General features: G+C 25.7%; 3 protein-coding genes across 5 annotated transcripts; 1 reads left to right on the plus strand and 2 right to left on the minus strand.

Annotated features, from left to right (window-relative positions):
• Positions 1-3: 3 nt before the first annotated feature.
• Positions 4-2,296, minus strand: LOC103579218 (dnaJ-like protein 60). Its single transcript, XM_008560551.2, has 4 exons — positions 2,076-2,296; positions 1,805-1,892; positions 556-773; positions 4-458 (listed from the first exon to the last, which is right to left on the minus strand). Exons 1-4 carry the CDS (start codon positions 2,150-2,152, stop codon positions 107-109), a joined length of 735 nt encoding a protein of 244 aa, XP_008558773.1. The 5' UTR covers positions 2,153-2,296; the 3' UTR covers positions 4-106.
• Positions 2,297-5,802: 3,506 nt separating this feature from the next.
• On the minus strand, positions 5,803-11,591 carry LOC103579219 (alpha-(1,6)-fucosyltransferase). Of its 3 annotated transcripts, none has more exons than XM_008560552.2 (3): positions 11,235-11,591; positions 9,017-9,740; positions 5,803-8,405 (listed from the first exon to the last, which is right to left on the minus strand). In XM_008560552.2, the coding sequence occupies exons 2-3, from the start codon at positions 9,686-9,688 to the stop codon at positions 7,362-7,364; spliced, it is 1,716 nt and encodes a 571-aa protein (XP_008558774.1). In that variant the 5' UTR covers positions 9,689-9,740; positions 11,235-11,591; the 3' UTR covers positions 5,803-7,361. The 3 variants fall into 3 exon arrangements, with proteins under 3 accessions (XP_008558774.1, XP_008558775.1, XP_014294991.1); XM_008560553.3 differs by lacking the exon at positions 11,235-11,591 and adding an exon at positions 10,590-10,645; XM_014439505.2 differs by lacking the exon at positions 11,235-11,591 and adding an exon at positions 10,438-10,522.
• Positions 11,592-12,244: 653 nt separating this feature from the next.
• LOC128667790 (uncharacterized) lies at positions 12,245-13,294 on the plus strand. Its single transcript, XM_053739357.1, has one exon. The coding sequence runs from the start codon at positions 12,289-12,291 to the stop codon at positions 13,162-13,164; it is 876 nt and encodes a 291-aa protein (XP_053595332.1). The 5' UTR covers positions 12,245-12,288; the 3' UTR covers positions 13,165-13,294.
• Positions 13,295-15,182: the final 1,888 nt, after the last annotated feature.

Raw genomic sequence — 15,182 nt, forward strand, 5'->3', positions numbered from 1 at the left:
AAATATTTATCATTTTAAATTATACAATAATAAATATTAAAGTATTTGTATTTATTTACATACAATTTACACATTTTTTAATTTATATACTGCATTAATATTATAATTAGTAACTATTATTTGTATATTTATTGCCATTTAATTCATCGATATCTTCTTCTTGGAGTTTTTCAAACATCTGCTTAGCATCTTTCGTCAAGATTGCTTGTCGACGAACATTATAATAGTCTTCATAATACTTTTCCGACTGTTTAATCAGATTTTCACGATTAAATACTGGAGATCTTGTTAATGCCAAGAATTGTAAAATTGAACCAATAATTGACAATAAAATGCAAAAAATAACAGCTTGAAATTTATTATTTTTAATTGTGGTTTCATCATAAGTTGCATTTCTTCGTCTTGATCTTATATTATTAATGTCTTGGTAAAATGAAAAATCGCGATAGTAAGCATTTCTATTTTTTGAAAGTAAAAATCAGTTGATAATTCTTTTTTACTAATTTTTCATCATTATTATTATTATTATTATTGTTATTACGATTAGATACATACGAGCGATAGGTGTTATAGCCGTCATAAGTTCGTGAATTTGAATTTGGGTTGTAATAGTAATTGTAAGAGTTTGGTGATGAGTCATGGGAATAATATTTCAAATGTAAGTCATATTGCTGACGAGAATAATCTTTAATCAACACATTGTACGCTTCGCTTATTTTTATAAAATCGTTGTGACTTTTTGTTGATGTTTCGTTACTTTTATCTGGATGGATCTTTAATTTTGGAAATAATAATATTATAATTTATTGATTAATTTATCTATTAATTGGAGTAATAAATTTATTAACCCTCAATGGTCTGGTTTTCGGGACGAATCATAATGGTCACAAGAGATCGATAAGACAACAGCGTCTTTGATCAGCAGTAGAAATCTAACTAATCAATATTTTTTCGATAAATTTTATTCAGATATCTAAATATTTTTTTGAAGGCTAATTTGGATTTTTATCATAAATTTTAATTTTGAAATGTGAAAAAGTAGTTTTGCCATAAAGAAAACGTAAAAAGTGACTTTTTACATAAAACTAGATGTAATTTTTAGTATTTTTAACTAAATTTTGTAGAAAATTATCAGAAACTAACTATATTTTGACATAGAACCAATGAAAGAGTTTAATTTTTCAATAAACATTTTTATTGTAATAAAGAGAATTCAAATTTTTCATAAGAATTTTAAAAACTATCCTCTACCTGAAAATCGTAACGTTTTTCACGCAACGAAAATGGAAAAATTTAATGTAATTTGACTGCTTAAAAGGTAGTTCTGTCCGTTAGGGTTGGTCTGAGATTTTTGGCTGACTTACCAATATCATATGCTAAGTATTTCAGAAATCTTTCATATTTTCGTAGCGCAAAACTGTTCCGATCTTAAAGTACATAAATGATCAAGAAAGATCTAGTTGGTTTTTTGCAAATATCTCTGTAAATATTGAGTTTTTCGAAAAATTGTAAGAGGTCTTTTTTGTAGGGCTTTAAATTCTCTTGAAAAATGCTATTCTATTAATTTTTCGAAAACTGAATAATTACTGAGTTATTTAAATTTCAAAATTGTCTAGGGACTTTTGCACATCCTGTGACCATTAAGGGTTAATTTAAATATTTTTTCAGAGATTTCTAGTCTTAATTCAGTTCATAAGATCCAAAGATTAATATATGAAAATTGTCTGTTATTGATAAAAACGCAAGTACATTTAAACAATGTAACATTTATAAAATCCACCGATTATTTATTGAGAGAACTCACTTTTTTTGATAACTTAATAAATGCGGAGCGGATGTCTTTTTTTGTTGCATCTTTTGTTATTCCCAGGGTATCATAATGAGTGGACTTTCTTTAATTCAAAAATATTAATAGATAATTTAACTAGAAAAAGTAAAATACATCTGAGAAAAATTTTAATAAACATATTAGACAATTGAAGTAAAATTTTTTCAAGTAAACTAAAAAATTTAATAAAAGCAGTTTAAGTATAAAAAGAAATAAACAATAAAGGTTATAAATAATAAATAGTTACCTTTGACTGCCACAATAACGTTTAGTTTGTCCCGAAAAATTTGTCTTTGTTTTCACGTAATTGATAAATTGATACATAATCTGACAGTTCGCTTTGTTTACTTGACAGTAAAAAATTTTTTGTGACAATTGCACATTATTTCGTTATTTGAATTTCTAATTATAAAAATAAAACGTAAATGCCATATGACATAATAGACAGGCTATAAATTGTCATTTACAAAACAGTACTTGATAATAAAAACATATCAAGGCGATTTTCTATGCTAACGTTTGACAGTTAACGCTCATTGTGGACGCGAAATTCTGTCATTCGACAAATGTTTAAAATTCGCGCTTTGAGTAATCGGTTTTACGACAAATTACACAGCATCAACGTAACGTGGCTGTCACCGACTTCAAATTTCTAACATACTTTCCAGGAAAAAAAAATTTAATGTCTTATCTAAACCCTATTCAAGTCAACGTGAACTTGTGTCACATAATTTACAACCAAGAAACGAAAAATAGCAATGTAAAGTATAATAATACAAGCATGCATTTGTTGACTCACCACGCTGAGAAATTTCCAGCCCTTGCTTTGTATTTTCTGAAACAAAATAAAAAATCATTTATTTATTTTACTGGCTGCATAAAAAAATTTATTTTCATCAGAATGTTTATTATTGGATGCTATCCATACCTCAGCGGACGATTTACTGAACAGATCTGGCTTCGGAATATCAGGATTTAGCTCTTGCACATCCAACTCCATCACCATAAAAATTACCACTCACTTCACGTCACTTTAGACTTTACTCTTAAGCACATTGATCACTTATCACTAATTATTGACACAAGACTCTAATAAAAAATTAAAAAATCACCAGAATACTCATCATTAAAATCAGGAAAAAAAAAACTCGACATTATGATACTGAAGTTAGCTGACGTCTAATAATTTATGAATTTTTTTTAAGTGATAAATTGTAAAAAAAAAAATATTTAAAAAAATTGCACTTCTAGTTTCTAAAATTTTTTCCATGTCCATATTTTTATTTTTTATTTTTTTGTAAATTATTTGTTGAAAAATAGATTCGAAAATTGTTAATTGTCTTCTGACTTCAGAATCATCTCGACATTTTATTTTTTTTTTCTCAGCCAACACTAAAACTCGCACTTGTATTTACAGTAAATAATAAAAAAAAAAAAAAAAAATTACATTTACATATCCAGCACTTCACTGACTTATATTGACACGATTTATTAAAATAAATATATACTCTTTAATAAATACAAGAATTAATAATTCACATAAAAATTGTAAACTAATTCTTGAAAAATAACTGAGTACAAAGAGCAAGAATGCTTCACGGCGCGAGCTAACACACAGTATCCGTTGTCTCTTTTCCTCTTGATGTATTTTCAATTCTCACGGCACGATTTTATTTGAATTCGTGGAATCAAAAATTCCGTTACAGAGTCTGCGCGCAAGTCAACTAATCAAAATAAACGGTAGTTATGACGCGCACTCTGAGTGGACGAAATTCAAATTTAGTCGCTGCGTTGAAAATCTACCACTCACCGAGAACAAGAGAGACAGAAGCCATTGTCGTAACTTGGCGCCATTGCATCGCAGGTAAAGCTTCTCCTCTAATCTTCTCGGTTCTTTTTTTATAAATTAATTAATTTAAATATTTTAATTGAGTAGTTAATGAATAAATTAATTATTTTTTTGTAAATTAAATATTTATTTGAATATTTCGTGTCAATATAAGTCAGAGAAGTGATGGTTATGTGAGTCCATTTTTTTTTTTTTTTTTTTTATTGTTTAGTGTAAGTGTAAGTGCGAGTTTGATTGTAGTTGAATAATATAAAATGTCGAGTAATTTTTTTACTGGTTTTAATGACAAATATTTCGGTGATTTTTATTTTTTTTATTAAAGTTTTGTTTTAATAATCAGTGATAAGTGACTGAGTGTAAATGTAGCCAACAATTAGCAATTTTTTAAATTTTTTAATAAAGAAATAAAATAAAAATTTTAAAATCCGTATTTAAATAAATGGAAAATTAGTATGCGTTCTTTTTTAAATTCATTATTTTATTTTTTTATTTAAAATTTATAAATTGTCTAAAGTCTGCTATAAGTATTTTGGTGATTTTTAAATTTTTTTATTAGAGTCTTGTGTTATTAATTAGTGATAACTGATAAGTGATCATTGTGTTTAAGTGTAAAGTGTAGTGGAGTGAGTGGTAAATTTAGTGATGATAGAGTTGGATGTGCAAGAGCTGATTCCTGATGATCCGGAGCCAGATCTGTTCAGTAAATCGTCCGCTGAGGTATGCATTGCACCCAATAATAAATATTCTGATGAAAATAAATTTTTTTATGCAGCCAGTCGAATAAATAAATCATTTTTTATTGTTTCAGAAAATACCAAGCAAATGCTAGTGCAAGCTCTGGACATTTCTCAGCGTGGTGAGTCAGTTATTGTATTGCATGCTTTCAGTATCATATTTTATAATTTAAATAATTAAATATTTGATCATAAGTTTATTATTTTTTTGAAACTGAATCAATGTCACTTATTGAACATTTTAAGTGACCTACTTTTTTTCATGCATCAGCAGTCACATTGACTTGAACACCCCAAATTTTGAAATTTTATACGGGTACATATCCATAGATCTGTTACTTGTCACGGTTTAAAAAGAAAGTTCTTAATACTTTTTATGAAATTGATATTTTACGTATCATAGAAATCCTGGAGTTAATAGACAATTAACAATTTATGAATTTTTTTTTAACAAACCAATATCAGAAAAATAAAAACTAAAAAAATGCACATGTAGAAAATTAAAAAAACCGTAGATGCAATTTTTTTAAATAATTTTTTTTTTTTTTATATTTTATCGTTTTATAAAAAAACCAAAAATTATTAGACTCTGGGTAACTCAGTATCATTCATAGAATATGAATTCAAAATTAATACTCACTATCAGAGTCATACATTTTCGGCACCATAGAAAATTGTCAAATCTTAATTAGGTAGGAAATTTTCATGACATATAGATGTACCCTTAAACTACTTCGTTTATTGAAGTTGTTACTTAATTTTGAGTGTGAACGTAGACATCAGATAGATTTAAAATTATAAATAAATACAGTAAATAATTAAAAAAATAATATTTATAAAAAATGCACTGGTTAAATTCAAAATTTTTTTAATGCGCATTTTTTTTTAAATTTTATTTTATTAATTATTTACTTTATTTATTAATAATTTTAAATTTGTCTGTCTGCTACACACACTCATATTTAATTCTATAATAATTAGAATTCATTTTCATACTTATGATTGTCAATAAAGTAGCCCATTAAAAAACAATAGAATGAAAATAAGCAAAGTTATAGTAAAATACTCGTAGCCAGCTCCTCTAATTTGACATGAAAATTAAATATTTAAAATAACAGTAAAATTTTATTAATAAAAAATTTAGGATGACTAAAAATTCATTTCTTAAAATAACTAAACAATTATTTTAAATAACATCAGCAAATTTTATTTATTTTCATAAAGTATTCAATTCACAGTATAAAATATATTACAATATATTTATTTTTAATTAATAATATATCCTCCTTAACATTTAATCAGTAAAGATTTACGAAATTTTTTTTTTACATTTATATAGAATTTACATCAAGCTAATATATTTTATTATTATTATTTTTCACTCCTTTTTGTTTAAATTTATTTCAATCAAAATACTTTTGTCATATAATTTTATTTTTCATCTAATTTATATCAAGACTAAATTTTATTTCGTGAATTGGCTTTGTCTGTTTATTTATATTTTATTAAAAAATCACTTCTATTTTTCAAATCAGTGCTTTTTTACAATTAAATCACTCAGAAAAAAGTTGACATGAAATAATTAAACAAAATTGGAATCTATTTTTTCTAAGTCTTAATTATATTTTGATTAAAAAAAAAGAAATTTATTTATATATTCAGTCAAATTATTTGGCCGGGATTATTCCGTACTTTTAATTAAACTTCGGTCATAATAATTAATATTATTAATTATGATTATCAAATCTTAATAACAATATATTTGTTTTTTTTTTTTTTTAATAATTTACAATAAATAAATTATTTTAATAGTCGCTGTAACACTTTCGATGTAATCACTTTAAATCCATTAGTTTTTGTGACATTTCAATCTCAATAGACTAAAGTTAAAAAAAAAATTCAATCTATTTCAAATATACAAAAAAAAAAAAATTGTATCTAAATATAATAATAATAATTGTACTTAATATTTTTTATCGCATTTATATATTTTTAAAGAATATTATTGCAGTTTAAAATTAAAGCATTTTATATAAAGCATAATTACCTAATTAAATAAATTAATAATTAAGAGAAAAATTATCTAAATTAACTTAGTCATGAGTTTAAACAAATACTAAAATTCAAAATTCTGTTGATTAGCCGGCGTACGATTGCGACTTAAAAAATTACGGGTTTGGTAAAGAATTAATAAACTGCGAATTAATCGATTTCATTTAAAGAATTTTTGATTAATTAATAGCGACTTAATTTTAAATGAATAAAATTTAACCGCGATAATAGAGAGAATCTCGTTTAGTCATAGACTTAATTTGTGATTATTATTATAACAAATATACATAAATATTCATAATAACTAAAATTGACGTCTATAAATTATAAAATTAATTGTTCAAAAACTCTTGCAGTACCTACACACTCATATAAAAGCAGAAATTATTATAGATAACTAAATACTACTGCAAAATGAAATCCGTAAAAAATTCTATATCATTAAAAAAATCCACCGGTGTAAAAAAAATTGAAATGAATTTAGATCTTAATTTCATCAGGAAACTCAGATTGCGACACAAATATGACTTTCATCATGAATTTTGTATCAATAACTAATCACGACAAAATTATGACATTCAAATTTTCATCCGAGTAATCCGAAATTATTTAACTAAATTAATTTTAAAATCGAAACTGATTTACGTAAATCAAGTACTTGATAGAATAAATTTATTAGTAATTTCTGAATTGATAAATTTGACAAAAAGTCTAATTCAGTAAAAATTCAGTAAAGACAATAAATTAATTTTAGAATTGATACGGATTTACTAGACGAAAATTTGGTGTAAATTCATTATGAAAGTCCTATCTTTGTCATGATCTGAGTTTCGTCATAAAATTCAGATCTAGATTCAATATGAACAATTTTTTTTTTAACACGGGCAACTAAAACATTTTATAGAGAAACATCAGAATACTTGGGAAATTCAGCAGTAGCAACATGATTTTGAACTTTAAAACTCGGAAATAATCCTGTGATACCCGTGCGTATATTTCTACCTTTAGAATAACCGTCCCAGTGGTTACCATGTACTTCAACTTTATCACCAACTTTTAATTCAATTTCCTCGGAACGACGGGGTATATGTTCAAGAATAACAACATGCGGATTTGGATTTTGCCCACCGTAGTAATAAACGTCATCCAGGGACGTAAATTTATCATGGGCGTCAACGTGATATGTTTGCATTATTTCATAAGCAACACGGCAAACTTGTGAGCTGAATGTACACACCAAATGATCCGATAGGGACAATAAATAAATATCGACGATAATACCATGAAGTGAAGTGTCGGAATAACGTTTTGATACGGACGCTGTTTCAGCAATTGCTGGATCTCCGATAACTTCATAACGGGTGTAACGTTTACGTGCTGTTGTTATCACTTTTGGATCATCGCTCGCAATAAATACTCGTCTCACTGCAGGTTCAACTTCCAATTGATCGTAATACTGATCAACTTTAACCATATATTCATCTATGTCGTGATAGGCTGCTTCAGTACCGACTTTATCGGTACGGCGGACGTGAACTCCGACGATTGGTTTCGCAAATCCAATTTTTTCTTTCGTGTTGTCGATTATTTTCTGCATACTGTCTTTAGGACGCATTAGGAATTTTAATACTTGTCCGACCCACCAGACCAAAGGGTGGCCGTGGAGACGCTGGATCCGCGGGGCTAGATCCATGGGCACACTCGGAGGCTGGTAGTTTGGCTTGGGATAGACATTGTCGACGATCGGTAGAGATACCACTTGCTTTGAAGGATCGCCGGGCCAGTTCGCGTGCGACAATCCGCTTGGTGATAGACATGTTTCGCTCAAGGGTTTGAATACTGATTCCCAACCGTCTTTTTGATAACGCCAGCCTTTTGATTTTAGGATTAATGTTCGTTCCGTACCGTAGGCTACCAGGAAACAGTAGGTCAAGTGATGAATCTGTAAAAGATTTGTTTTTGATTGAAAATTAATTTTATCGAGAAAAATTATTACTATTTATTATACTTTTTTTTCCAAAAAGAAAAAAATTAAGGTCATTCTCAGACATTGCCTCCACTTTTTAAAAATTTTCAATGATTTTCAAATGTCATAAACGTATCAAAATTTTATCAATTGGTTAAAAGAAAAATAAAACTTTTTTTGAAATAAGGACAATGTTGTAGGAATTTCGCTGAGGTATAGATTTGAAAAAAAAATTACTTACAATTGATGTCAATTGAGAGTTAAATAAATTTCAGTAAAATCTTGATGTCAGTTTTGTAATTTGAATTTTCAAATTTTACACGTTAAAATTTATTCAACAAATTTTTTTTAACTCCTAATTGATAATAGCTATAAGTATTTATTTTTAAATTCTATATCTCGGCAAAATTACTTGAACTTTGAACTTTTTTTTAATTAATTAATAAAATTTTGATACGTTTATGACAATACCCATTATAAATTTCCAAAACTGTAGTAGGAATATTAAAGAAAGAAAATATGAATTTATCAATTTCTATAAATCGTTTTTTAATGATTAAAAAATAAAATTAACCATAATAATTTACCTGACAACCAAATCCGCATCCTTTATTTAAATTACATGTTAATTTTTTAGCGCTATTACAGTCACTCGGATTCTGTAAATGCCAAAAACGTTTTTGTACTAAATTCGACAAATCTCGTGATTCTTTTTCTCTCCACTGTTGATGACCGTCAACTTGTTTTAAATTTTCCAGTTCATTAATCAGAGCTTTTTTATGCTCCCATATATTTTTAATCGCGTCATCAATATCTTTTTCGCGTTTATCAAGCGGAAAATCTTGGGTATATTTTTTAACTTTTTTAAACTCAGCATCAGCATAATACCACATTTCTTGTACATCATTTTTAATTCTACGTCTCAGTTCTTCGTACTCCAAAAAAGGACTACTATCACTATTTATATTTACATTATTTATATTTTTTAAGTTATCATTAATATTATCACTTTTAAAATTATTACTCATAATAATATTGGCAAATGCTTCATTTTGTTTTTTTAAAATTTCAAATTCCTCAACCATTGAGGATAATTTGTCAAAATTTTCTTTATCCTTTGAAACGATATCATCATTTTCTCGTGATGAATTATTCCGTAATACATGTGATACAGATATTATTAATATTATTAGCCATATTGCTAATAATATAAGGCCTAATTTGCCTAACCAATTAGGTCTTCCGTTCCAAAATGCCATAACAATTTTATTATTGACAAATAATCATTATTAATATTTGGCACTGGGTGTCCTGAAAATAAATTTCAATAAAATAATATCAATAATTATTTATTTATAATCCATATATAAATAGAAACATATATACGTATATATATATACACGGAAAAAAATAGTAGAAAAATTACAGTTTCTGTAATAGTAGAAAAATTACATTCTTTCTGAAACGTAGTAATTATTACAGTTTCCTATAAGACGTTTCTCAGTCTTTAATAGCAAACAGCAAATTTCAGGTTTCATTCAACTAAAAATACATAACAAACTATAAAATTTAGTATCTATAATTGTAATTACTGTATTACAAAAAGTAATCTCGATTATTAAAGTGCAAATTATAATTCGAAACTTTTTTTTATACGCGGGCCTTATTTTTGCACTGAAAACTGTAATATTTCCACTGCTCTTTTTTCGTGTCTATATATATATATATATATATATATATATACATATATATATATAGACTGAAAATTATTTGTCTTATTTTTTAAATTTGTTGGTCTTAATTTTTTTTGTCTGCCATTATTTCTGAATTAAATAAAATTAAAAAAAAAAGCGGGAAAATTAAAAAAAAAAAATTACGAGTTTATTTTAAAAAATTCCCCGCCAACTTAATTAATATTTAATTAAGACTTCAATCTTCAGCTAAATATTTTTTCAAATTCTTTGATATATAAATAACTTCACTGATTTATATAAAAATTTAATCATACATTAAATATATGACTCAAACTATTGGCGGTCAAGGTTCGGCCTCTCAAAAGTATATTTAGGATTTTTTTTTTATAATTGAATATAACGCGGCTTTAGATTATAATTTTGTACTATCTGTTGAATATGTTCATACAAAAAATAAAATTCTTACGGAATTTTAAAACATTTCTTAAAAAAACGGATGTTACTCTAATAGCCCAGTTACCCAACTGAATAATTCATTTAAATAATTTAAAATAAAAATTTAATCATAATTTAAAAATGCAAACTAGCATTTCGAAATATTATTTTTAGCTGTCAAAATAAAAGCTGTCATTTTTTTTGTTGACTTCATTAATTGTACGTATTTCCTCAGACATTCCCATAACGACCATTATAATTAACTTCCGGTTATTACATAAAATAAAATTTTATTTTTTTAAATTCCTCACAAAAATAATTGCCTTCAGTCAATGAACTTTCTTACGTCATTTAAAAAAAAAACTCATAAATACCAAAGCAATTAAATTTAAAAAAATTAATTCACAACTTTTGATAATTTTATTAATAATTAAAAATTATATTTAATAAGCCGCTAACATTTTTTTAAAACAATAAACAAAATAAAAAAAGAATAAATTTTCTATTTTATTTATTATTAATTACAATTATGGTAATAAATAAAAAAAATTAATTACTTTAATTAAAAATTTATCTACTGATTAAAATAACAATAGCAACTTATCACTCTATAAATTTTTTATCATATATTTATTATTTAGTTATTATAGTAATAAAATAATAAAACATAACTTACTTATCTGTTACATACTTGAGTATATAAAATGCAATAAAAAAAAACATTAATTAACAATTAGCATTATCACAAATATTAACTTGTCATTGCTATTTAATTTTTTAAAAAATTGCAACTATTGTGACGTGTTAAAATAGACGTGGAATAGATTTTTAGACTGATAAAAAATTTAAAAATAATTAAAATCCATTTATATATATATTATTTCTCAATGACATTGTTTTAAAAGTCAACTATTTATACGCAGCAATTTTTATATAAATTGCTATTAATTATTATATTTTATCATTTTGTTTATTATTATCAAATAAATTTTTTAACTGGCCAATAAAAATAATTGAACGCCTCACGTTAAACTAACCTTTCTATTGAATCACTACTCAATATCATTATTATTATTATTATTTATTTTTTTTTTTTTATATTGTTTTGCCAAAATTAACAATTGTCCCTATCTATTACTAATTATTATAACTACAAATGACTATCTTCATATGTTTAATTATCATTAATCGGTAATATAGATTATATATATCCAAATATTTGTATGATAATTTTTAGTGATGCTAAATGACCGTCATTTTGAATTATGGTCACAAGACAGTCCGCTGACGGTCGTGTGACCAACGATTCTGAAGCCTCCTTTTGAATTCAAAATGACTGTCACAAATTTTTCGGTCAGAGTCCGTCATTTCGTCAAGAATTTAGTCAATTACAACCAGCTAAATGATTGGGTGCAAACTTTTTTTAAATGATTGAAAAATTTCTTTTCTCCTTCGTATTCTTGCGGTTTTTTTTTTTTTTTTTTTTTTTTTAAGAAAATGGTGGTTTGAAAATTTTAATTTATTACTGACGGTCTTGTGACCATGACGTGACGGTCAAAAATGACCTGAACGGTCGGATTCGCATCACTAATTGGTACTGAATTTTCTAGAATTTATTTCTCATACGAAAATTTACGATTTATTTTTTTTTGATACTTATTATAGTAAACAAATTTAATTAATTATTTGAATTTAATAATTTAGTTGTAGATAATAATTAGAAAAAAAATATGATTATATTATTTCCATTATTGATGATTATTATTATAATTATTGTTGTTGCATTGACAATCAATCATGTATTTACATATTCATTTGGTGATATAAATATGATAAATGATGATGAAATAAATTTGAATGAAGTTTCAATGCCGATCAAAAATTTGAGTTACAAAAATAATAATGATGATAATAATCATAATAAGAAAAAAATACCTAGAATTGTTATTATTGACAGAATTGAAAAAATATTAAAAGATAATAGTCGAATATTTCCTGACTGTGACAATAAAGAAATTGATGAATTTTCAAATGACATTGAAAGTTTTTTGTATAAACATTTTGAGAACTGGAATAAAAATGACGATGAACATTTTCGCTATTATTGCGACTGTGGGGTAAAAAAATTACAAATTTACAGGATTAATAAACATAAAGCTGATTTAGATATTGCCACTGACATCATTTATCATATTGATGACAAAATTTTGATACATTTCAATGACAATAGAGCTAAATATCAGAGTCACTATTTTAATTTTGCAATTTCTCTGACGCGTTTGTTATCAAGTTATGAATTTTTAGCAGACGATAGTTTTATGGACAATAAGTTGATTTGTCACGAAGTGATTAATAAATTGACTGACGTGTTTAACAATGAGTTATATTCTACGGATGACTGGATAAGTCTCAATCCGAAAAAAATTGTTTACTTAAATATCCCGCGGTTATTAACGAATTATTTATATGATTTAAATAAATTCAAGGAATTTATTGATAATGGTATTCTTGATTTAATCAGAAAATCATTTTCCCTAGTAAATGATCGGCAGTATAAGTATTTCTATTTAAATTTATTTGATGTATTGGAGATGATTAATTACTAGATAAGTTATTTAGTAACTTTTTTTATTAAATAATTTTATAAAGTTAGTATTTTATTATTTAAAATATATTAAATTGACAACTAAATAAAGGAACAGTCTCGTGATAAAAATATGAAAAAAAGTATACGTACACAATTTTTTGGCGAGCATATTTTGTAAAGATATTTTGCAATTAAATTGCAATTACGGATAATTATAATTAATAATTTCAGTTTTCATCGAATTAGAATTTTTAAGTTCATTTGATGGAGATTAAAAATTTATTTAATGATTTTTTTCAAACATAAAAACGAAATATTTAAGAAAAAAAATTTTTTTATGTTCAAATTTAGTAATTTATTTTTTAAAGAAGCACAAATGCTTTTATAAATTTTATTATTCAAAATTTAATTAAATTCCTACCTATAATAACATCCCAGTGATGAAGCGATAAAAACACTTGCCCTATAATTGAAGGATACTGTCCCAGTAGTTAAACAGACTATATTTCTGTACATAGCAATAAAATTTTGTAATTTTTGAAATTAAATTTTAGTATAAATATTTCAGTTAGATGTTAAATGTTGTTTATTTATTGTATAAATCGAAATTGGGGAGGAGGGGCAAAATGGGCTTACATTCATATTACATATGCCTTTTTTTCTTAAGGGGCATTTTACCCCACTCTCCCCTGAATCATTATTTTATGTAATTACCAACCACTGAGAGTCAGAGGTCGAGGAATTGCCTGAACAATCTATTGCAATTACGTTGAAACAATAGCGGGAATTTCGGGTAAATTAGTGTTCAATAACCGATGGCAACCAGGAAATTATCAATCCCAGTAAATAAACACTCTATTATACTTAAATAAATTTATAAAATAAAATAAATTGTTTATTCAGCTTGCAAATTTTATAAATAAAAAAAGGGATTTTTATGCAGTAGCTTAATTAGCCTTATAATTACGCACTTAAAAAACGACCTTGTCTAAAGTTAATCATCGATATATCGATATAGAAGTATTCAAGCCAATGCTAAGTATTCACTCCTCTTATAATTAATTTAAAAAAATCTCAGTAAATTATGTGTTCTCAGTCTTAAGCCATACAAATCACATAAAAAATTCAATAGTCAATTGTTTATTATTAAATACCTTCATCACACCATTCAATTACTTATAACCCTCTTATCCCTTTTGACATTTACTTAAGAAATTTTTTTCGCTCAATAATTTTAAATAAGAAATAGGTCAATTACACCTGACCATTTTATCCGCAATTATTTTTTTCTTTTATTATTTATTTCTTTATAGAATAATTAGAGCATACGTCATCACTAAATAATTAGTTGCTTATCAAGTCACATCAAAGATAAAAAAATAAAAATTGATTTTGAAATGAAAACGATACTTAGTTATAGATTTGTATGCGGCTTTGGCTTCTGTCCAATTTTCTAACACACATGAAACATGAATCTCAATGTCTCTGTCGCATAGTTTTAGTTTCTCTGTATACTATTCGATATTATAATACATAGAACAACAATTCAAGTAGTAAAAGTAAAAATACGAGTATACATATTAAGTAATAGCATAGTCGTTGTAGGAGTAGTAGTAGTAGTACACCAATAATCAGACGAAGAAGTACTTGCCAAAAAAATAAACCAAGCTTTCTAAAACAATCTTTGTTTTAAATTTACCTAGTTATTACACAAGAAAAAAATCTGCTCGATTAGTCGATAGATATTGGAATAGCTCGTGTTAGATAATTTATTTTTCAATAATATTATTATTATTATTAAATATTGTTAACATAATTGCGTCCAGTTCATAGGATATTGAAAAATATAAACGTCAGAGCACACGAGCGTCACATCTTTCCTTCTCGGATTGCAATCGATAGAGAGCGTCATGACGGCGCCGAAGGACGTCTTTCTTCTATACTATTATTTACACACATTTTTTATAATGCTTAATAATTTATCATCTTGAATACTCTATTTACTAAATAGATTTTTTTATTCTGATCCCATAAATA

This window comes from Microplitis demolitor, chromosome 5, assembly GCF_026212275.2.
Source record: "Microplitis demolitor isolate Queensland-Clemson2020A chromosome 5, iyMicDemo2.1a, whole genome shotgun sequence".
Taxonomy (NCBI): Eukaryota; Metazoa; Arthropoda; class Insecta; order Hymenoptera; family Braconidae; genus Microplitis; species Microplitis demolitor.